Source organism: Sorex araneus, chromosome 8 (assembly GCF_027595985.1).
Source record: "Sorex araneus isolate mSorAra2 chromosome 8, mSorAra2.pri, whole genome shotgun sequence".
Lineage (NCBI taxonomy): Eukaryota > Metazoa > Chordata > Mammalia > Eulipotyphla > Soricidae > Sorex > Sorex araneus.
The window spans coordinates 53406704-53428460 of NC_073309.1; the positions used below are offsets into that span (position 1 = coordinate 53406704).

The following is a 21757-nucleotide window of genomic DNA, read 5'->3' on the forward strand; positions in this document are numbered from 1 at the left end:
TTTTGCCTCTCTGGGATATATTCCCAGCAGTGGTATTGCTGGGTCAAATGGGAGTTCAATATCTAAGTTTTTGAGAATCGTCCAAATTGTTTTCCAGAAGGGCTGAACCAGTCGGCATTCCCACCAGCAGTGAAGAAGGGTCCCTTTCTCCCCACGTCCTCTCCAACAGCGGTTGCTTTTGTTCTTTTGGATGTGTGCTAGTCTCTGTGGTGTGAGGTGGTATCTCATGGTTGTTTTGATCTGCATCTCTCTGATGATTAGTGATGTAGAGCACTTTTTCATGTGCCTTTTGGCCATTCGTATTTCTTCCTTGGTAAAGTTTCTGTTCATTTCTTCGCCCCATTTTTTGATGGGGTTGGATGTTTTCTTCTTGTAAAGTTCAACCAGTGCTTTATATACCATTGATATCAACCCCTTATCTGATGGGTATTGTGTAAATATCCTTTCCCATTCTGTGGATAGTCTTTGTATTCTGGTCACTGTATCTTTTGCGGTGCAGAAGCTTTTTAGTTTAATGTAGTCCCATTTGTTGATCTCTGTTTTTACTAGATTGCTTAGTGCCGTGTCACCTTTGAAAATACCTTTATCTTCAATATTGTGGAGGGTTTTGCCGACCTTGTCTTCAATGTACCTTATGGTTTGTGGCAATGACAATTTTTTCAATAAAATAAATCCACAGAGATGATGATAATGCATACAAAATGATTGGAAATATTTCTCAAAAGGTTGGACATCTTGAATAAGTAATCTACCTAATCTGACTGCCCACTCACCAACCTGTCCATCTGTTCTGACCCCACCCATTTTAACCTAGGGACAAATACCCCTGAGTGGCGTTTGCAATGAAGATGACATATACCAGAAGAGGACATGTGGTTATCTGTAGGATAAAGGGAGGGGTTTGGGTGGAATTTTACGTGAAATAATGTTTTGGATGCTTCCGAGGAAAGCAGGGATGTCAAGTGAGTCAACATCTGCTCTGGGTTTCGAAGTGGACTTGGGTCCTGTTTCCTTGGCAACCACAGCCTGGGATTCATGGGGAGCACGATGCCCAGAAACTGTCTTGAACATTCCATCAGGGCTAGAAATTGAGGGTTTTGTCTGTGTCACAGTGACCGAGAGCCTTTAGCAAAGGTAGGATATTTCTTTTTTTTTCTTTGGGTCACACCCAGCAATTCTCAGGGGTTACTCCTGTCTCTGCACTCAGGAATTACTCTTGACAGTGCTTAAAGGACTATATGGGATGCCAGGGATTGAACCCAGGTCGGCTGCATGTAAAGCAACCCCCTACCTGCTGTACTATAATTCCAGCCCGGGATATTTCATTCTTTTTTTTTCTTTTTTTTTTTTTTTGGCTTTTTGGGTCACACCCAGCGTTGCACAGGGGTTACTCCTGGCTTTGCACTCAGGAATTACTCCTGGTGGTGCTCAGGGGACCACATGGGATGCTGGAAATCGAACCCAGGTCGGCTGCGTGCAAGGCAAACGCCCTACCCGCTGTGCTATCGCTCCAGCCCCAGGATATTTCATTCTTAAGGAATAAAATAATTTTTTACAGAAAGTTTCCAAAAGCCTGAAAAAAATTTTTGTTTGTTTGTTTGGGGGCCACACCTAGTGGTGTTCAGGACTTCCTTCTTTTTTTTTTTTTTGCTTTTTGGGTCACACCCTTTGATGCACAGGGGTTACTCCTGGCTCTGCACTCAAGACTCACTTCTGACGGTGCTCAGGGGACCATATGGAATGCTGGGAATCGAACCCCTGTCGGCCGCATGCAAGGCAAATGCCCTACCCACTGTGCTATCACTCCAGCCCCCAGGGCTTCCTTCTGGCTCTGCACTTAGGGATCATTTCTGGACGGTATGGTGATCCATATGGGATGCCATCGATTAAATCCAGGTCCGCTATATGCAAAGCAAGGCCCTATCTGCTATTGTGTTGCTCCAGCCCCATCAAAAGCCTACTTTGGGAGCCTGCTTCTTAAGTGAAGAAGGTAGCAGAAACATAGTACAGGAAGTGAAGTGTGAGTTCAAAGTGTGGGTGTGTGATGCATGCATTTGGTGGCCAAGAGCCACCTCTCCACCCCAGCCAGCCAACAGCGATGGGTGCATGAGGGAGCAGGGTGTCATCAGGATGGTTGATAATCAGTTGCCATTTATTCCAGTCTTATCACATTAGCTATAGAGAACTCATCAAGGGTTGGGGGTAGCAATTACACATAGGTGTGGCTGAACATTATAATAAAGAATGAACAGATGTCAAGCCCTTCCTTCAGGGGAAGTCTTTTAGGAGATACTCAAGGGAAAAATCTCATTCTGTTAGAGATTCATTCTCATTCTGCTAGGAGATCTGCCCCGGGACAGAATTTCATCTAAAGGCATATTGTTTTCTTCTTTCCTTAATCTATACCCATTAAAACTGTCACTGTCACTGTCATCCCGTTGCTCATTGATTTGCTCGAGTGGGCACCAGTAACATCTCCTTTGTGAGACTTGTTGTTACTGTTTTTGGCATATCGAATACGCCACAGGGAGCTTGCCAGGCTCTGCCGTGTGGGTAGTTTGCCAGGCTCTCCGAGAGGGACAGAGGAATCAAAGCTGGGTCAGCTGTGTGCAAGGCAAACGCCCTACCCACTGTGCTATCGCTCCAGCCATCCATTTAAACAGTCATCTTAAATTTACTTCTTAATTATATATCTAGTGATTTTGTATGGACACAGTAAAGGATATATTAAGCTTAAAGGGTGGTTCTTACTGGGGATATCTCGCTATATATTCCAGTCCTCAGGCCAGGTTAGTCTTTCCTAACCTTAGTAGGGTCATTATTCAGTTACTTCTTTTTTGGATCATGAAAGAGCTTGTCCATGACCATGCTCTTAACTTGTTATACGTTTTATGGTGCTTAGTGCATCCCTTTTCAATGCCAGGGTAGCTTACAGCTTGCCCTGAGTCCATCCAAGTCCCTTGTCGGGACCCTCCTTTTGGGGTTAGGAATTAAGGGCAACTGAGGCTTAAGTCGAGTAAATATAATGGATGTACAGGAGTAAATATTATTCAGATCAAATTAACTCCCAAGTTACAAAAGCATAGCATTAACTGTCTTCCTGTGTCCATACAAGAAAAACATTGCTGTAAAGTTAGCTATGCAAAGGACATAAGAGAAAGAGAAAAGCAATATTTAACTTGCATATACAGAATCCAGAGTCCTCAGAAGAATTTGACTTTACAAGTCACAGGGTCTGATTTGGGGATGTAGTGATTAACAGATAGGGGAAGAGGAGAGCAAAGGAGAGGTTAAAGATAAACACAGAGGATTGGGAGTGCCTCGAGAGCACTGTGGTGGGAGTAACTCAATAAACCTAAGCTTCCTGCAGGTGGGGAGAAAGGACAAACCAATGTTATCCAACAGTGAGGCACTTTTCTTGCATGCTGAAACCAGGGATCCCCAAAGCATTGCTGGGGGATGGAATCAGGGAGATGACTGTAGTAGCCGCACGCGCAAGTACCTTATTCACCTCCTATACTATCTCTCTGTCCCCCTCTTTTTGGTGTCCAGTGCTAGGGATAGAATCTCTACTCCCCACACCCAAAGCCCATTGAGGTATCTCTTCAGCCCTCTAGTTTTCCTTGGCGAGGTTCCTCAAGATAAATTCTTTTCTTCAAGGGAAATGTTGGGGGCAATGGGGAAGACAAGATTTGTTCTCTCCAGGTAACTATGTGCCTATATTTGTGGGGTGCTTCTAGCAATGGTGAAACCCTAAAAAGTGTAATGGTAGTGGATGGGTGGTGGGTGGGTGGATGGGATGGCCTTGTGACTGAAGAGTTTCCTGACAAGCTAGAGGCCCAAAGTTCAACTTCATAGGCACCCAGAGTAAATGATTTCCTTACACACTCCTGTCATTACACAGATAGGGGTGTGTAAGTCTCAGAACTAAATGTATGAACATCACTGTGTGTGTTATGCACCTGGCGATACTCAGGGGTGATCCAGGAGGTTCTGCACTCAGGAATTGCTCTTGAATGGTGCCTGGGGGGACCATATGGGATGCCAGGGATCAAACCTGACTTGGTCACATGCAAGGCAAGTGCTCCTCTGTATCATCTCTTCAGCCCCAGAAAATAATACTTTTACAAAAGAGTATATTGGTGGTAGTGGTGGGAAAGCCTGGGGTTTGATTTTTTGTTTTGTTTTGCTTTGTTTTTTTGCCAAACCTAGCAGAGCTCAGGGCTTCCTTGTGGCTCTGTATTCAGGGGTCATTCCTGGCAGTGCTCAGGGATCATATGGGATGCTGGGGATCAGACTCAGGTCTGCTGTTTGCAAGGAGCAGAACTTGCTGAACTTTGCTCCAACCCCGATACCTTGTGTTTCTGTAGGGAACTTCTAACAGGATGAATAGTGGACATAGAGACAGCTGCAGGGGGTCATTGTGGGCAGTCTGGTGTAGCACAGAAACCTTATACACTAACGCCAATACTGGAATACCAATACTGGTAGCTATCTTACCGAAACTACAATCAGATTTGGCTGTTCATTTTGTTTATGAGTGCTCAGGGTTTACTCCTGGCTCTGCACTCAGGGATCTCTCCTGGCAAGGTTGGGAGACCGACCTGTGATGCCAGGGATCAAAGCTGGGTCAGCCTTATACAATGCAAGTGTCCTACCCCCTGTATGATCTCTCCAGCTTCTAATAAATTTAAATAGTAATAACTCTAGAGAGCTGCTCATTCTCTGATGTCATACACTCTTCAGTCTTTCAGGTTTTGTTTGCGGGGCCACAGCCAGCAGTGCTCAGGGTTTACTCCTGGTTCTGTACCAGGGGATCACTTCTGGAGATGCTCGAGGGACTCTATGTGATGCTGGGGATTGAACAGGGATCAGCTGCATGCAGGGGAAGCATCTTTAACCCTGGACTATTTCTCCAGCCCTTCTTCAGCCTTTCTGAGACCCTCAAGGCTCTTGCAGTGGTGAAATGTGTCTCTGTTCAACTCCTGGGAACAAGTTTCAGCTGCTCCCAGATTTTTTTTTTTTTTTAGTTATAGACAGCAATGCTCAGGAGTTTCTCCTGGCTCTACACTCAGCAATCACTCCTGGTGGTGCTTGGAGAACCATATTTAAATGCCTGGGATCAAATCTGGGTCGGCCGCTTTCAAGGCAAGCCTGACCCTACCCATTGTACTAGCACTTAGCCTCTGCTCCCAGATTTCGCTCTGAGAATTGTGATGCAATGGCATTTTGGAGGAGAAAACGTGTATATTTTTTCCTTTCTGTGGATTTCTTTGGTAGGTGTAAGATGCCCTACCGACACTCCCCTACAAGAATCCTTCTTCCCAGGGGATCTGACAATCAGTGAAATCTGACCCCCAGACCTCACCCACCCAGCTCTGGAGCTTTTTATGAATTCCTCCCCCAGCCCGTTATTGATTGATTGGAATGATTTTGACTGGATGAGGACCTCAATGTAGGGATTTGGGGGTGGGGCCGCACATATTCAGCCCCCGACCCCACATGCCCTCTGCCTGTCTCTTTCCATTCTCTCTCCCCGCTTGCCTCCTGGAACCCCACTGTTTTGTCTCTTCTCGTGTTGCTTTACACAATAAGCTTATTAATGCTATTTCTGTCGCACGAGGCACCATTTTTTCCAAGTCTATTTCTTGACTTATAATTTCAGCGAGTTGTTTTTTTATACACAGTGCTCTTAATTTCAAGGTTGTCAAATCTGTATCCTTAATATGACAAAAGGGGGCACGTTGACTTCAGTATTTTTAAAATGAAGGCAACATTTGCACACGGTACAATTTGTTCCTTTTAGGCGTGTTCTAGGGTTTTGACAAACGCAATAATTGTGTGGTTTCCACCTCAACCCAGGCTCCCTCCCCTCACCCCAGTGCCCCCTCTGCTCTTGAGAATTGGAGTGTTCTGAAACCCCAGAAAGCGCTAAGAACTGACTTAAGGAACAGGCAATTTTTTTCCTCTTTTTTTTTTCCTTTGGATGAGGGCTCACTCCTTGCCATGCTCATGACTTTCGTGTGGCTCTGCACTCAGGGATCACCCCTGGCAGAGCTTGGGGAACCGTACCGCTACTGGGTACTGCATCCAAGTGGGAAGGTACCTTACCTGCTATACAATATCTCTTACCTCTTATCACTGTTTTTATCATTTTATTATTTTAGTTTTGAGGCCACTCCTGGTAGTGCTCAAAGGTTACTCCTGGCTCTGTGCTCAGTGGTCACTCAATGGTTAGCATTGCTCTCAGGAAACATTGCAGTGCCAGGGACCAAACCCCTGCCCTGTCTCGGAGGAATGAGTCCTTATTTTGTGGCCAAGGTGCAGAGGACAAAGACTACATTTCCCAGAGTCCTTTACAAATAGCTTTGGCCATGTGACTACTTTTTGGCCAAAACAATGTGAGCAGAAGTAATCCAAGCCACTTCCTGACCTTTACAACTCAGGGTCTTAACTTGTATTCGTCTCTACCCCCGTTTTCACAGTCTAGGATATTGTCAGTGTGGGTGATTTAGTGGTCAGGGGTGCGTGAATTTTGTTTTGTTTGGCCTCATCTGGTGGTGCTCAAGACTTACTGCTGACACTGTGCTTCTGAATGACCCCGGGATGTGCTCATGGGATCTTACGCAAGGCGGGTGACTGAACTAGGGTTGCCACATGCATGGTAAGCTATCTTCTGGGCGAGGGAGCATGTGTAGGGATCAGAGCTCAGCTTCTGAGTATGAATCTGGAGACCCCCAAGCCCTACTAGGACCGCCCAAGTGGCTGACCTCAGTAGCAGGCACTGACAGCCAGCATTAAACTGTTGGCCAGTTTGCCAAGTATAATCAGGGGTGCTTTGCGCAGGCCTCCTCAAAATGATAAAATGAACAGGGCCAGAGAGATAGAGCATTGTGTAGGGCCTTTGCCTGGCCCACACGGTTGGTTTGATCCCCTGCACCCGATATCGTCTCCTGAGTCCATCACTAGGAGTCACCCCTGAGCACAGAACCAGGAGTCAGTTCTAATCACAGCTCCCAAATTACCACCCCCCAAAGTAACCAGAAACAAAGAAACAAGAGAATTCAGTGGGTGTGGCTCAGTGTGAAGCCTTTGACTAGTATGTGTGAGACCTTGGGTTCAGTTCCTGGTGTGTGCACACCACACACCCCCATTCCCCCCCCCTCACACACACACTTCTGACTGGCAGGGGAAATAGCTCAATGGGTTGAACCTGGGCCGTGCAAGCCAGGAGGTGCAGGGATTGACTCTAGGCACAGGGTATGGTCCCCTGAACAGCAGCAGGAGTTACTCTGATTCAGGAGTGGTCCCTAAGCACAGCCAGGGGTTCCCCCAAATAACAACCCAACAAAATGAAAGCAACCACAGAACTTCTCCTTGAAGTAAAGCATTGATAAGAATAGTTGTATTTATTTGCTTGTTTGTTTTGGGGCCACACTGGGCGATGCTCAGGGGTTATTCCTGGCTACCCACTCAGGAATCACTCTGGGTGGTGCTGGGGGAATCATATGAGTGCCGGGGATCGAACCCAGGTTGGCCTCTTGCACTACCTGCTGCACTATCGCTCTGGCCCCAGCACTGACAGAGTTTAAGAAATCAACAAAATAGGAAAAAGTGACCAATGACAACCGTCTCTCCCCCTCAATGACCCCCTTTTGTAACTATACTTATGCTCTTTGGGGCTCTCCCAAGAAAGCCACATGGCATACCAGTATCAGGAGACATCACCCCAGCTGCTTTCACACTTCCTGCCTCAGTTTCTAGTCAAGTGACGGGAATGTGCTGGTCTTTCCTGAAGAGTGCTGAGCGAGGGAGTGTCCCCAAGGCTCTTGTGCCTAATAAGTCACTAATTGAAGCTACTGCCCTCCAGGAAGAGGTGGCATCAACCCCTCTTATTAGATGCCGCCACAATTCCCTGCAGACTTGTAGGATCCGAGGGAGTGTGTGTGTGGGGGGAAGGGTGTTGCTCACATTCTGCCAGGGTTTTTCCCACCCCCTTCAAGCCCGGAGATTCGTTTCTCTGCCATCTCAGGAGAATAGTGGAATCCCAGCGAGACTTTTAATTTGCATCGATTTTCTCGTGAATGCGGTTTCAAAGTCTTCCAGCGGTCTCTGTGGCTTCTGGAGCCAGCTGCAGGATTCTCCTGGGGAGCCCGTGGTCTTTGGCTGGGAGAGACCCAGAGACCATGCATGGCCCCCCGGAGAGAGAACTGGCATTTCCTCCAACAGCCTCTGGGGGACAGAGGACATCCCAGACCTCAGGAATTTGCTCTGCAAATAGGGCCTAAAAAAACTCAGCAGTAATAAGAATTCAGCATGCACCCAGGAAGGCGGGTCACGCATTCATGAAGAACCTGGGTACTGATCCTGCCTCTGCACCGCGTCCTGTGCAGTGTTAAGCGATTCTCACATCGCAAGTGAGGAAACTCGGGCTCAGCGAGGTAAAGCCACATAACAAAGGTCATGAGGGGAGTAAATGACAGTTTGTGTGCATCCAATAATCCTTTCAACTACGTTTCATTAAGTGTCTGTGGGAGATGGTTCCAGGCACTGAAGACAGAAGCAGAGACCCCAAGGTCTTGACGTCAGAGATCCTGACACTGTGGGGCTTGAGTTGACACCCCCGGTGAGGAACTGACAGCTCAGGGGCAGGGTGATATCCCAGGGGGCGGAGTTGACATCCCCTAGTGGGCGGGACCGATCCAGGGAGGAGCTGGTATCCAGGGAGCGGGCAATACTCTAGGGGGAGGAGCTAACACCTTCAGCGGGAGGTCCAATTCCCAGGGGAGGGAGCTGAGATTCTAGGGGCGGGGCAACATTCAGGGGGAGCTGACCCCCTCAGGGGAGGGGCCAACTCCAAGGGGTGGAGCTGAGGTCCCAGGGGCGGGGCAACATTCCAGGGGGAGCAGCTGATCCCTCAGGGGGAGGGCCCGACCTTAAGGAGTGGGGCGAGGACCGAGGCGGGACCGATTTCCCAGGGGCGGGGCTTAAAGTCCAGTGGGCGGGGTCTACACCGTAGTGGGAAGGGACTGTCTCCATCCTTTGGAGGCTCCGGGGTACATGGGTAGATTGTCCCTTCAAGCACTGGTTCAGCACGTAGTGGGGATAGGTTCCCAGTAGGGCCATCCTCAGAGACCCAGGCGTGCCTGGAAAGAACAGAGCCTCTGTCCCACCGAGCTGGCAACCTCAACGATCCCGGAGAAAGATATTTACCTCGCAGGCAGGAGAGAGGCAATTACGCGCTCTTAATCACTACCTCCGTTTCTTTCGGCAGGAGAGAGGGGAGGCGGCTCCCCCCAGCTGGCCTGGTTTGAGATGTTCCCAGCCGTGGGAGACAGACAGACTGTCATCAGATGTCGGGAAATAGCTGTCAGGAGACTTCTCACCCCGACACCTGACACCTTCCCCTCCCGCAGCGCGCCCGAGCCCCCCCTTCCCGCGGCGTCACGTCGTCGGTTCTGTTGCCTGAGCACCTAGATGCTTACCCCTCCCACCCCGACTGGAGACCCTGAGCTGCCAGTACAGAATGTGAGGGTGTGTCTGGAACTCAGGACCAGGGACAGCGGCACTAGGGGATCCGGGTTTCCATCCTCTCACAAGAATTAAATGCAGGGGACGGTACTGCAGAAAAGGCTCGTGGAGCTGGACCAAGGCTTGGCGTGCAGGAGCCCCCAGGTGTGATTCTGGGCATTGTTCCATTTGGGCTGTTTGGGGTCTGCCCATGCTGGGCCAGGAGTACTCCCCAAGCACTGAACCAGGTGTGGCCACAAAGTCAAAGCAGAAGAGCCATTACCGAGGCTCGAGAGACAGGAGAGGGATTAAGGCACGGAGTCTGGTCTCCGATGACCTTGGCTCCATCCCTGGCGTCATAGAGGTCCCCTGAGCTCCATCAGGATTAATCTATGAGCAGTCACGAGGATGCCCCAAGCACGGCATGGTCCAAAATCTTTTCAAAAAATTTAAAATAATAATAATAATAAGAATGATTTAGAGTGATAGTACAGCGGGTTTGGCACTTGCCTTGCATGCAGCCTACCTGAGTCCATCTCTAGCACCCCATATGGTCCTCCAAGCCCCACCAGGAGGGAACCCTGAGTACACAGCCAGGAATCAGTCCTGAGGATTGCTGGGTGTAGCCCATAAAAAAACCAACAAGAAGTAAAACAACACATCTTTATCTCATGATTCTGGGGGCGGGGGTCCTAAATGGTGGATAGAAGGCCCCCTTTGTTGGGTTGGTATTTAGAGGTCCCATCCTCTTCCACTTCAAGGCACCCTGTGATACCTCAGTCTTGAGATAATCCAGGCCTCTTCCGGGGAGGGTTGGAGTTGGTCTCCATTCTGTCTCCCACCTCAGGGCCCTGGTGGCATGTCAATCCCATACTCACAGTACTGGGGCATCTGGACATGGAGATCTTTGGAGTCCTCACTTGCCTGTTCCTAAGTGGGTGCTAGGAACCCTTTCCCACATTTATCCACTAATTTATTCATTCATATTGAAGGCACTCTCCCCCTGCCATTGTCAGAGGAAGAGAAAAATCCTGAGTCTTGTGTTCTGTGATCTGGGGTCTGGTGTGTGTGTGTGTGTGTGTGTGTGTGTGTGTGTGTGTGTACGTGTGTATTTGGCACATATATGCGTGCATGCTCAGGCTGTCACCGAGACATGCAGAAAAAGAAACAATTCATGCAGGGCCTGAGAGCCCAGGGGTAAGACACTTGCCTTGTATGGAGCTGATCCTGACACGGTCCCCGTACCACATCTATCCCCAGCCTGCCCCCCAGAATCACCAGGAGAACAATCACACACTATGATACTGAAGACTGAATAATAATAATAATAATAATTATTATTATTATTATTTAATGGACTGGAGCGATAGCACAGCAGGTAGGGCGTTTGCCTTGCACGTGGCCGACCCAGGTTCAATTCTTCAGTCCCTCTTGGAGAGCCCGGCAAACTACCGAGAGTATCCCAACCGCGCGGCAGAGTCTGGCAAACTACCCATGGCGTATTCGATATGCCAAAAACAGTAACAACAAGTCTCACAATGGAGACCTTACTGGTGCCCGCTCAAGCAAACTGATGAACAACAGGAAGCCACTGTTACAGTGCTACAGTGCATTATTTTAGTGGTTTGGGGTCACACCCAGCCATGCTCTGGGGGGGGTTTACTCCTGGCTCTGCACTCAAGAATCACTCCTGGTGGGGTTGAGAGGCCATATGTTGGGGATTAAACCTGGGTCAGCTGTGTGCAAAGGTGTTGCTTCCCCTGTTGCTCAAGAGTGATCAGTTCCCTGCTGCACTATGGCTCCGGCCCCAGGACTGAATTGTTGATGGAACAGGAGAGAAAGGTCAAGGGGCTGAAGCACTTGCTTTGAATGCTGGAATCCTACAATTCCCAGCACCACACGGACCCCCAAACACTGTTGAAAGTGATTCTGAGCACCACCTGGTAAGATCCCCAAAGTAAATGCCAGGGAGGGCTTCATGGAGGAAGGGGCCTTTGCATTGGGAACTGATGTGTAAGTAGGAGTTAAGCAAGTAGAGATGGGAATACATTAATTTCTCATCCATTGATGTATATAAACCAAAGAATCCTAGAAGGGGTTGTTCAAGAGTGATTAGTTCATTCAATCACTCAATAATTTATTTAGGCAAGATAATACAGTATTATTATTATATTACTACTATTATTATTATTATCCAGGGGCTGGAGAGACAAGACAGCAGTGAGGCACTTGTCTTGCATGTGGCCAATCCCAGTTTGACCCTCAGCAACTTACATGGTCCCCTGAGCACCTCCGGGGTCGCTTCTGAGCACGGAGCTAGGAATAGCCCCACAGGTTGTGGCCCAAACTTGAAAGAAAAAAAAATTGGGAGCCAGCTCATCAACCTGGATTTGTTTCTCAGCGGTTAATTGACGAGATGACCCAGTTATAACCTTGTGCGTCGCCCCAGGAATTCCCAGCGATCAAATGCAGCAAGAGTGTCTTTCTCAGAGGGTTGGAAAGAATCAAAAATGGAGCACGGGGGCAGGAGAGATGGCGCAGAAGTGAGTTTACCTTGCATGCTCCCGACACGCTCAATCCCAACGTCACTGACGGTCCCCTGAGCATAGATAGGAGTGATCTCTGAGCACAGGGTCAGGCATCAGCTCAGAGTACAGACAGGGGTGGGGGGAGGGTGGGGGACAGAGAGACCCAGAGGGAGCAGAGACTGAGGGGTGGGGGCGGGGGAGGGCAGGCAGAAACCCACAGGGAGAACAGACTCAGAGAAGCAGGGACCAGAGAGGGGGGCAGGGAACCAAGAGAAGTAGTGGGGAGGAGCTGGGGTTTCTAGCAGACAGGGTGACTTGGCGACAGACAGGGCCAGGCAGGGGGAAGGTGAGAGACAGCCAGGAGGCGGGGCGGGGGATGTGACCTGGGAGAGCGGCTGGGCGGAGGCAGGCGAGGGAGGGGTAGGAGGGTGAGAGCGAAGCCCAGGTGTGGGGGGGCAACAGGTCGAGGAGTCCACCCGACACCACCCGGAGCAACTCCTAGCACTAAACTGCGGTTACCCTTAAGCACCCACCGCTGTTGTGACCCCAGAACAAAACAAACAAGAGAGAGGATGCTGGGAGGACCCATTCGGGTTGGAAGATGCCTGCGGAAAGTAGACTACAGACTGAATGTGAAGGCCACCCAATACCTCTATTGCTAACTACAACACCCAAAAGGAGAGAGAACAAAAGGGAATGCCCTGCCGCAGAGGCAGGGTGGGGTGGTGGGGGTGGGGGTGGTGGGAGGGATACTGGAAACATTGGTGGAGAAGAATGGGCACTGGTGGAGGAATGTAAACAATCACTGTATGACTGAAATGCAAAGGTGAAAATTCATAAGTTTGTAACTGCACTTCACGGTGGGTGATTCATTAATAAAAAAAAAATTTTAAAGGGGCTGGAGCAATAGCACAGCGGGTAGGGCGTTTGCCTTGCACGCGGCAGACCCGGGTTCGAATCCCAACATCCCATATGGTCCCCTGAGCACCGCCAGGGGAGATTCCTGAGTGCATGAGCCAGGAGTGACCCCTGTGCATCGCTGGGTGTGACCCAAAAAGAAAAAAAAATTTAAAAAACAACCCCCCCAAAAAACCCCAAGAAAGGTCAAAGGTAGGAGACTGAGAGTGGCACGCATGCGCACAGCGGCACCGCAGGCCTGGGTACCCAGTACCCGGCCCTCTGGCCACACCCCTCCCTGCTCCGCAGCGCGGCCCCAGACGGGGGACCCTGCGGCAGCCCACGTGCTGTCCCACCACCCGCAGAGTGTCCAGACTGCAGGGAAATTTCGTTCCTGCGTGTCCACTTCCTGCCCAGCTGAGTCGCGGGGCTTCGGAAACTCATTCATTCCTGATGCTCCGCTGGGCCCGGCTCTGTGGCTGGAGTCTCCGCGGGGCACCCCCAAGCCCGGGCTTTGGGACGCCCACCAATGGTGGCCCCCGGAAGTGGGCGGGGTCCAGGATGGAGAGTCAACCAAGACGGTTGCGGGGCGTTGGGGGCGCCCAGAGCTCAGTGGTCGAGGTGGAGGCCCCGGCTCTGTCCAGACTTGGTTCTCGGTCCCCGCATCATCCTGGAGGAGAAATTACAGGCGCCCCGGGCATGGGGTGGGGGTGGAAAGGGCGGAGGGGAGGGGCTGGAGTGATAGCACAGCGGGTAGAGCGTTTGCCTTGCACGCGGTCAACCCGGGTTCAATTCCCAGCATCCCATATGGTCCCCTGAGCACAGCCAGGAGTAATTCCTGAGTGCAGAGCCTGGAATAACCCTTGTGCATCGCTGGGTGTGATCCAAAAAGAAAAAAAAATTAGAAAGAAAAGAAAGGGCAGAGGGGAAACGCGATCGGGAAGAAGATCTAGCGGGGAGAGGAAGTCGCGGGAAAGTGGGAATAGCCAGAACTCCCCCTACGCCCCCGGAAAACAGCGGTTCTTCAGAAACCGGCGTCTTGCCCGGAAAATAGACTAACGGCGCCATAGTGTGGCGGTTTGCGGATCTGCAGCTTCGAAGCACAAAGCTCTGGTCCACTATCAAACTCTCTGGGACCCAGTGGGGTGGCCTGCCCGGTCCCAGCAGAAACGCGTGAGGCCGCTACCCTCAGGCCCGCGAGTGTGAGAAGCCCTCGTCAGAGGCCACCTCCCCCAGGCTAGGGTGCAAAGGAACGTGTCTAGTGGGGCACGGCACGTGAAACTTGGAGGTGTCAGCACCACCTTCCTGCAAGGGACATGGGGGGCAGGGCAGCAGTGACAGAGGCGCTGGTGACAGTCTGGGGGTCTGGGCCCTTGTGGGAAAGGGTGATCACGGAGGGCATGACAGACAGAGCAGGAGCTCTCTCTGGAAAGAGAGACAGGACAGCCACAAAGCTAAGGATTCCACTTGAGATTCTGCTGCAGGCAGCCCTGCTGTCTGATTAGTTAAGGGGGAACCTGGGGGACAAAGACGTGCCCATGGCTGGGGTGGCGGCCGCTCTGAATGCAGGCGGCCCATCACTGGTACCAAACGGTTCTTGGGGCACCATCAGGAGTCAACCCCAAGTGATGCTGAGCCGGATGAGGCCCTGACACCGCCACAGAAGATTTGAATACCCAGCAGGTGAGATGGGGCTGGGCCCTAGCGTGCCCTGCTCGTCTCCCGCCTGTGTCTGTCTGTGCTGTGATGCCCACCACATGCTTGCCTGCACGTACTGCTCAGGTTCCATCCCCTGCTTCAGCCAGCTCCCACCCGCAGCACCTCCTCCCTCTGGCCCATCCCCTCCAACCCAAGGCCTGAGACCCCCCAGCTGAGAAGCAGGACCTGGTGGTGCTGGGCGCTGTGGCGCCAGGAATGACATGGGCAGGGGTGCTGCTGACTCAGTTACATTTATTCAGCCTCAAAGGCAGTGTCCAGGGCTTCGGGCAGCAGTTCTGGGTCTTCTCACTTCTGAGCCTGGGAGAGCAAGAAATGGGAGAGCGAGAGTGGTGGGTGTGTGCTAATGCATGTAAGTATGTATGCATACGCATGTGCCATGCATGTGCAAACATGTATATGTGGCGCACATGTATACACATGTTAGTGCACATACATGTATGCATGTACATTGTACTGTGCACAGATGTAAATGTTTACACATGCATGCACACATGTGTATACAGTGTACATGCACGCACACGTGCATATGCAAGCATGCACACACGTGTAATGTGCACATGTGTAAGTATGCATGTGCAGACATGCATACACACGTGTATGTGCACACATGTGTCTATGTGTGCATATGTGTGTGAATGTGTGTGTGCATGTGTGCTCTTACCTTATTGAAGAAGTAGATGGATGCCAGGATGGTGAATACGGCGATGGCCAGGGTCACATTCTGGGGGAGGGCTCATAGGTCAGGGGGGGCAGCCCGTCCCCCGCCCCGCCCCCCGGGCCTCCTTACTTCCTGCAAGTTCATGGCCGTGGGCCTGCGGCAGCTGCTGTCATCCTCCTTGCAGTCCCTCTCCAGCTCAGGGTCCTCTGAGCATGAGAGGGATGGTCAGTGCCGCGACCTGAGTGGATGTCGTCTGGGACACCAGGATGGTGGCCGTGGTGACCGGAGACGAGTGTTCTGGGTGAAGGGGACCCTGGGGCAAAGGCCGGGGGGACGGAGCTTTGGGTACCGAATGTCCCTGCAATGTCAGGACTGAGGTCGGGGCTGCTACGGTTAAGGGGGTTGTCCCTGCAGCATCACCCTTAGAGCCCCCAACTGGGGGCACCCTGGGGGGGTGTCTGCGGTGCTGAGCTCTGGGTGCCAGAAAGCCCAACTAAGTGGCAGGGTCTCCAATGCCCCCCAAAAATGCAGGATGGGGCTGGGTTGTGTTGAGGCTCGTGAGAGACACTTGCCTTGATCATGTGAGGTGCTGGGTTCCATCTGTGGCAGGGCTCTGTAAACACAACAACACACACACACACACACACAGACAGACAGAGACACACATACACGCCAAGTAAAGCCTATCTCCAGGTGCAGGGGGTTTCCAGTGCCCCCAACTGGTGCACAGTGACTGTCCCCCCACCCTGGAATGCAGAAGGGCCCATGGACGGCTGCTCTGTCAGGGTCCCTTAGATGCTGGCCCCCCATCTGCCACTCAGGGTTAAAAAGAGCGCTTTGGGAGCCATGCTGCTCAGTAGTGCTCAGGGACCGCTCCTCACTCTGTGTTTGGGGATCACTCCTAGTGGGGCCCTCTGCGGTGCTGGGGATCAACCTGGGGCCAGCTGTGGGCAAGACACACACCTTACCCCGTGTCCCTTCTCCCGCACAGGGGGGAGGTGGTGCACAGGCAGTGCTGTGAGAAACCCATGAGGAGGAGGTGCCTGCTCAACGAGTTTGTACAATAAAGCGGATCTGGGCGTGCAGAGCAGGGAGGGCCCTTGCCTTGTATTCTGCGGCCAGGGCTGAGGGGCAGCAGATGCAGTGATTCCCAGCATCACATAGAGTGATCCCTGACAGAGCCAGGAGTAAGCTCTGAGCATTACCAGGTGTGCGCTCCCCTCCCTGCCAGCAAGCAAACAAACAAGGAAATCGCTGACTTTGTGAAGGGAAGGTGCTTGCTATGAGCTTAGCCCACTAGGGCCTAAACCTTAGCACCACTAGGGGTCACTCTTGAGCACAGAACCAAGAATAAACCCTGAGAATTGTGGGGTGTGGTCCACAAAACCCAAAATAAGGGAAGAAAATCAGTGTGGGAGAGAGCTCCAGAGCCCGGAGCACAGGCTCTGCAGCCAGGAATGCATCCAGGTTCCATCCCGACAATGCATGGTTGCCCCCAACATAGCCTGGCGTGAGAAACCCCGAGCACCGAGTTAGGAGTAGCTTAGAGCATTCTTGGGAGTGACTTAGCTCCCAGCACAGAAGAGCAGAACCTATGGGCCACAGAGACAGCACAGCAGGGAGGGCACTTGCTGTGTATGCACACAGTCGACCCCGGTTTGATCCCCAGCACCCGATACAGTCCCCCAAGTCCTTCCTGGGGTGATCTCTGAGTGCAGAGCCAGGAGGAAGTCCTGAGCACAGCTTTGGGCTCATAAAAGAAAATAAAAGAATGCGCTGGAGCCAGCCTGAGAGTCCCAAAAAGCCCCGATGTTGAAAGGGGTTAAGACCGGGATGGGTGGGCAGAACCATAGCACAATGGGGATGGTGCTGGCCTTGTATGTAGTCAACCCAAGTTCGATTCCCAGCACCCCATATGGCCCCCTGAGCACGCCAAGAATGACCCCCTGAGCACAGAGCCAGGAGTAAGACCTAAGCACTGCTGGGTGTGACCCCCAAACAAAAACAAACAAATGAAAGGGTCAGACAAGGAAGAAGAGATGGGGTGGGGGGCAGAGGGAGGACAAAGATAGTTGGGCGGCTTAAGGGCACCTCACCTGGTTCAGTAAATCACAACTACTATACCACCCCCTGGCTGTGTTCCCTGAGCCCCTTCTGTGCCTCAGTTTCCCCAGGAAGGTAATAACCAGACTGTGCTGGAGATGAAAGGGGTGAATAATTCCGGGCTGCCAGAGGGCCTGGGGGGGGCAGATCCCAGGAGGCCACCTGGGCTTCCGGGGCTGGGCTGGGGGGGCTGGCGTGCTGGGACCTGCGTTGGGGGGTGTGGCGGCGGCTGATGAGCAGGTGAGGCTGCGGCAGAGGCAGGCTGAGCCAGCGTCTGGCTGCGTGGCGATGGCCTTGCCAGGGTTTCGGGGCCACCCTGCCGGGCTGCTCCTGTTCCTACTGCTGCTCCTGCTCCCCCAGGCCCTGACGGAGGGACCCCTGGTGTTCGTGGCCGTGGTGAGGTGCCCCCCTACCCTGCCTCCCCCTTCCCCACCCGCCTGCACTGACCAGTCCCCTCCCCAGGTCTTCCGCCATGGCGACAGGGCCCCGCTGGCCTCCTACCCCACGGACCCGCACAAAGACTTAGTGTCCAGCCTGTGGCCGAGGGGCCTGGGCCAGCTGACCAGGGTGAGAGGCGGGGGAGGGGTTGGAAGGGACAGGAGGGGGTGAGGTGGGGTCGCTGAGGTCCTGCTCTGTCTCCAGGAGGGCGTCCAGCAGCAGCTGGAGCTGGGCCGCTTCCTGAGGCGTCGTTACAAGGGCTTTCTGAGCCCCCAGTTCCGGCGGGAGGAGGTACGCACCCCCCACCCCCATCGACTCGGTCTGGCTGAGCAGGTCTGGTCCCCGCTGCTGCTGGCCACCACCAGAGACGGGGGTGGGACCTTACCTGCATGGGGCATGCTCAAAAGGCAGCCTGCTCTTCTGCTAGGTCCCTGCGCACCTCTGACCTCTGACCTCCATTCATCTATCAGTTTCCTCCTTCCTAGCCCCTGACTCAAGAAGACACCCTACCCTCCTCCTCTGCCCCCCAACCTGATACGCTCTTTGATTTCACTTGATTCAGTTTGCCCACCTGTCTCTGCCCTTCATCAATTCAGATTTCCCTTTCCAGATTCCTCCTCCCCTCCTCCCCTCTGACCTCTCCTCTGGGAGCCTCATCTTGACCTCCAACCTCCAGCACCCCATTCCCATGCACACGGTGCCCTCAGGACGCCCTTACTGCAATGTGTGACCCCCACTTCAGACCCTTACCCTTCCTGCTCCTGAGACTGACCTCCTCTGATCCTTGATCCCAACTTCAGACAAGGAAGGCCTGACCCTCAACCTTGACTCCCTCTTCCCAGCCAAAGAATCCCTTTCCACCACCGAGAACCAAACCCCAAGTGGGCAGGCTCAGTCTGCCATGCCCACCGGGGCCCCCCTCTCTGCCCACCCAGGTGTATGTCCGCAGCACCGACTTCGACCGGACTCTGGAGAGCGCTCAGGCCAACCTGGCGGGGCTATTCCCCGAGGCCGGCCCGGGGCGTCCCGAGGCCGCCTGGAGGCCCATTCCCGTGCACACTGTGCCCGTCTCTGAGGACAAGGTCAGGAGCGGCAGCAGACCAGGGCTGGTGGGGGCGGAGGAGGGGGACGTGCCGCGCTGCCCGTAGGGGAGACACTGGGGTCCCAGGGCCTGCAGGCCGCACTGTTCCCCGCCCGCTGGGGGCCCCCATCACGCTGCTATCCTCTCTGAGCCGCAGTTTCCCCCCAGCTATTGAGGTTCCCCACGCGTAACTGCCCCCGATACCGTGAGCTGCTGCGGGAGGCGACCGAAGCCACCGAGTATCAAACGGCCTTGGAGGGCTGGACAGTGAGCTGGGTGGGGCGGGGCCTGGGGCGGAAGGGGCGGGGCCTAAGTGTAAGGGGCGGGTTTAAGGTGAAATGGGTGGGGCTGGGATGTGGAGATGGTGGAAGGGACGCGAGGGCGGGGTCTAAGGTTAAATGGGCGTGGCCTTGGAGAGTTGCTGGGGCGGAGGTTGGACGAATGGGGCGGGGCCCGGGGCAGAAGGGAGTATGGTCTAAGGCAAAAGGGGCGTGGCCTTAGGAAGAGGGGCTGGGATGAGGGTGTTGACAGAATGGAATGGGGCGGGTCAGGAGGGGTGGGGGTCCTGGCTGGGCATGAGATTCACTCCTCCTTATGCGTCCAGGGATTTCTGAATCGCCTAGAGAACTTCACGGGGTTGTCATTGGTCGGGGAACCGCTCCGCAAGGCATGGAAAGTTCTGGACACGCTGATTTGCCAGGTGGGTCCCCACCTTATCCACCCTGTCCAGAGGAAAAGGGTCACTGAAGTCGGGTTCTCAATGGGTATATCCGCACGTCCTGGAGTTGCTGAGGTCAAAGATGTTGAGGATGGTACCAGACTTACTGGGATGCTGTCAGCCATGTTCGTTGAGATGTTTGCAACTTGCCCTCTGAAGTATCTGCTTGGGAGGTTGGACTGGGCTGAAAAATGTTGCAGCACTTTGTCCTTGCTTACCCCACTTCGTGGAACCATTCTCAATTGCAGAGTGGGAAAAAGTGTGTCTGATTAGGGGGTTGCCCACACCCTTGGGTGTGTTATCATGTGTTGCACTGCCCGCACCAGATACTCCTAAAATCCCAAGCATCTGCTTCCAAAAACCCTGCCAACCTCAAGGGTTTCAGATGCCAGAGGGCTGGAGAAGTTGGTCATTAGCTGACCTCAAGGGTTTCAGAGGCTGGAGGACTGCAGAAGATGGTCATTACCTTTAATAAACATGTTGCTCACACCATTAACTTCATGTCCATCCCTAGCCTGAGGGGCCGGGAAGAGTGGGGAGAAGCCTGCAGCTAGGGACAGATCAGGGTGTTTGTGTGGACAGGGCTGCAAAGCACTCAGGGTGTTGTCTCTTCACCCCATCTCCCCAGCGAGCCCATGGCCTTTCCCTCCCATCCTGGGCATCCTTGGATGTAATGCGGACCCTAGCTCGGATCTCAGCTTTGGACATTGGTGCCCACGTAGGCCCGCCACGGGCAGCTGAAAAGGCCCAGCTGTCAGGGGGTGAGTATGCTGCCAAGAGTGAGGCCACAGCACCTTCCCCTGAGGTCTGCAGCTCTGTTCTTGCTTCAGGGATCCTGTTGGACGCCATCCTCAGCAACTTCTCCAGGACCCAGCGCTTGGCATTACCTCTCAAGATGGTCATGTACTCGGCTGTAAGTCTGGATGGAAGCAGTGCCTGTGCGCAGAGTGTGTACATGTAGAGCTCTCATCCCTCAGTTCTGGACCAACTTTCCTCAATTCATATCCCAGAAGTATAGCCTGGGAGGAGGGAGGCATCACTGGGAGGAATTCGGTGCTTAGGGAAGGGCAGGGCACCCGTCCATATTCTGCATGTTTGGTGGGTCTTTGTACTCTGCTCGCCTGCAGCCAGTGTGGCTGCTTTGGAAATGGGCTCAGGCTCATTTGGAAATGAGGCTGAGGTGCCCAGAGACGGCCGTGCCTCAACCCTGCCCTCACCTGCAGCACGACAGCACCCTGCTGGCGCTCCAAGGGGCGCTGGGGCTCTATGACGGGCACACTCCACCATATGCTGCCTGCCTGGGCTTCGAGTTTCGGACACGCCTTGAGGATGAAGATGCCGGTGCTGGGTGAGGCCCGGGGTTGACAGGGACATTCTGGAGAAGGATGGGGAGCCCAGCAGGAGACAGGAGCGTTTCTCCTTTCAGTGAGGGGATGGGTGGGCAGGGCGGAGAGGCTGGGGAACTGAGCACCACCCCTCCACGTCTCCCCCCCAGGAATGTCACGGTCTCCCTTTTCTACCGCAACAACTCCAAAGGCCTGCCCCTGGCCCTCAGCATCCCCGGGTGTCCGGGCCTCTGTCCGCTGGGCCGTTTCCACCAGCTGACTGCCCCTGCCCGGCCACCAGCTCAAGGGATCCCCTGCCATGGCACCCACCAGCCTGCCCCCCGTGCAGGTGACAGGCCTAGGCGCGGGGCTGGGAGTGGGGCAGGGGGCAGCCCGACACTCACAGCCCGCGTTCTCCCCACAGCCCCGGCGGTGCCCCTGCTGGCTGGGGCCGTGGCCCTGCTGGCCCTGCTGAGCACGGGGCTGGGTCTGCTGGCCTGCAGACCAGGATGCCTGCGGGCCTGGGGGGGGCTCGTGTGAGCTGGGAAGGTGAAGCCCCTGCCCCACAGCTGATACTGGACCTACCCCAACACGTCTGCTCCCCATTGCTCTAGCCTCTGACTTCTTGTGTCGCCTGGGGTACAGCGGCCAGGCTATGGGGGGTCGGAACAGAATGGGATCTTATGAGGCCAGGGGCAGGTACGCATGTACCCACGCCTTCTCTTCCCACACGCCAGTGGGGGAGTACTAGGAAGAGGCTGCGGGGTATGGGAAAGCACA

General features: G+C 53.5%; 1 protein-coding gene across 1 annotated transcript; it reads left to right on the forward strand.

The window, feature by feature from the left end:
* Positions 1-17703: 17703 nt before the first annotated feature.
* ACP4 (acid phosphatase 4) lies at positions 17704-21534 on the forward strand. Its single transcript, XM_055146324.1, has 11 exons — positions 17704-17811; positions 17878-17982; positions 18058-18144; positions 18789-18935; positions 19103-19201; positions 19539-19634; positions 20281-20413; positions 20483-20565; positions 20876-21000; positions 21148-21320; positions 21384-21534. Exons 1-11 carry the CDS (start codon positions 17704-17706, stop codon positions 21515-21517), a joined length of 1290 nt encoding a protein of 429 aa, XP_055002299.1. The 3' UTR covers positions 21518-21534.
* Positions 21535-21757: the final 223 nt, after the last annotated feature.

What these genes read in the sequence shown, in the direction of transcription:
- ACP4 (XM_055146324.1), top strand. Translation starts at nt 17,704, where the DNA reads ATGGCCTTGCCAGGGTTTCGGGGCCACCCTGCCGGGCTGCTCCTGTTC. An exon ending in TGCCCGTCTCTGAGGACAAG is followed by an intron (nt 18,936 to 19,102) that starts GTCAGGAGCGGC and finishes GTTTCCCCCCAG; the next exon opens with CTATTGAGGTTCCCCACGCG. An exon ending in AGATGGTCATGTACTCGGCT is followed by an intron (nt 20,566 to 20,875) that starts GTAAGTCTGGAT and finishes CCTCACCTGCAG; the next exon opens with CACGACAGCACCCTGCTGGC.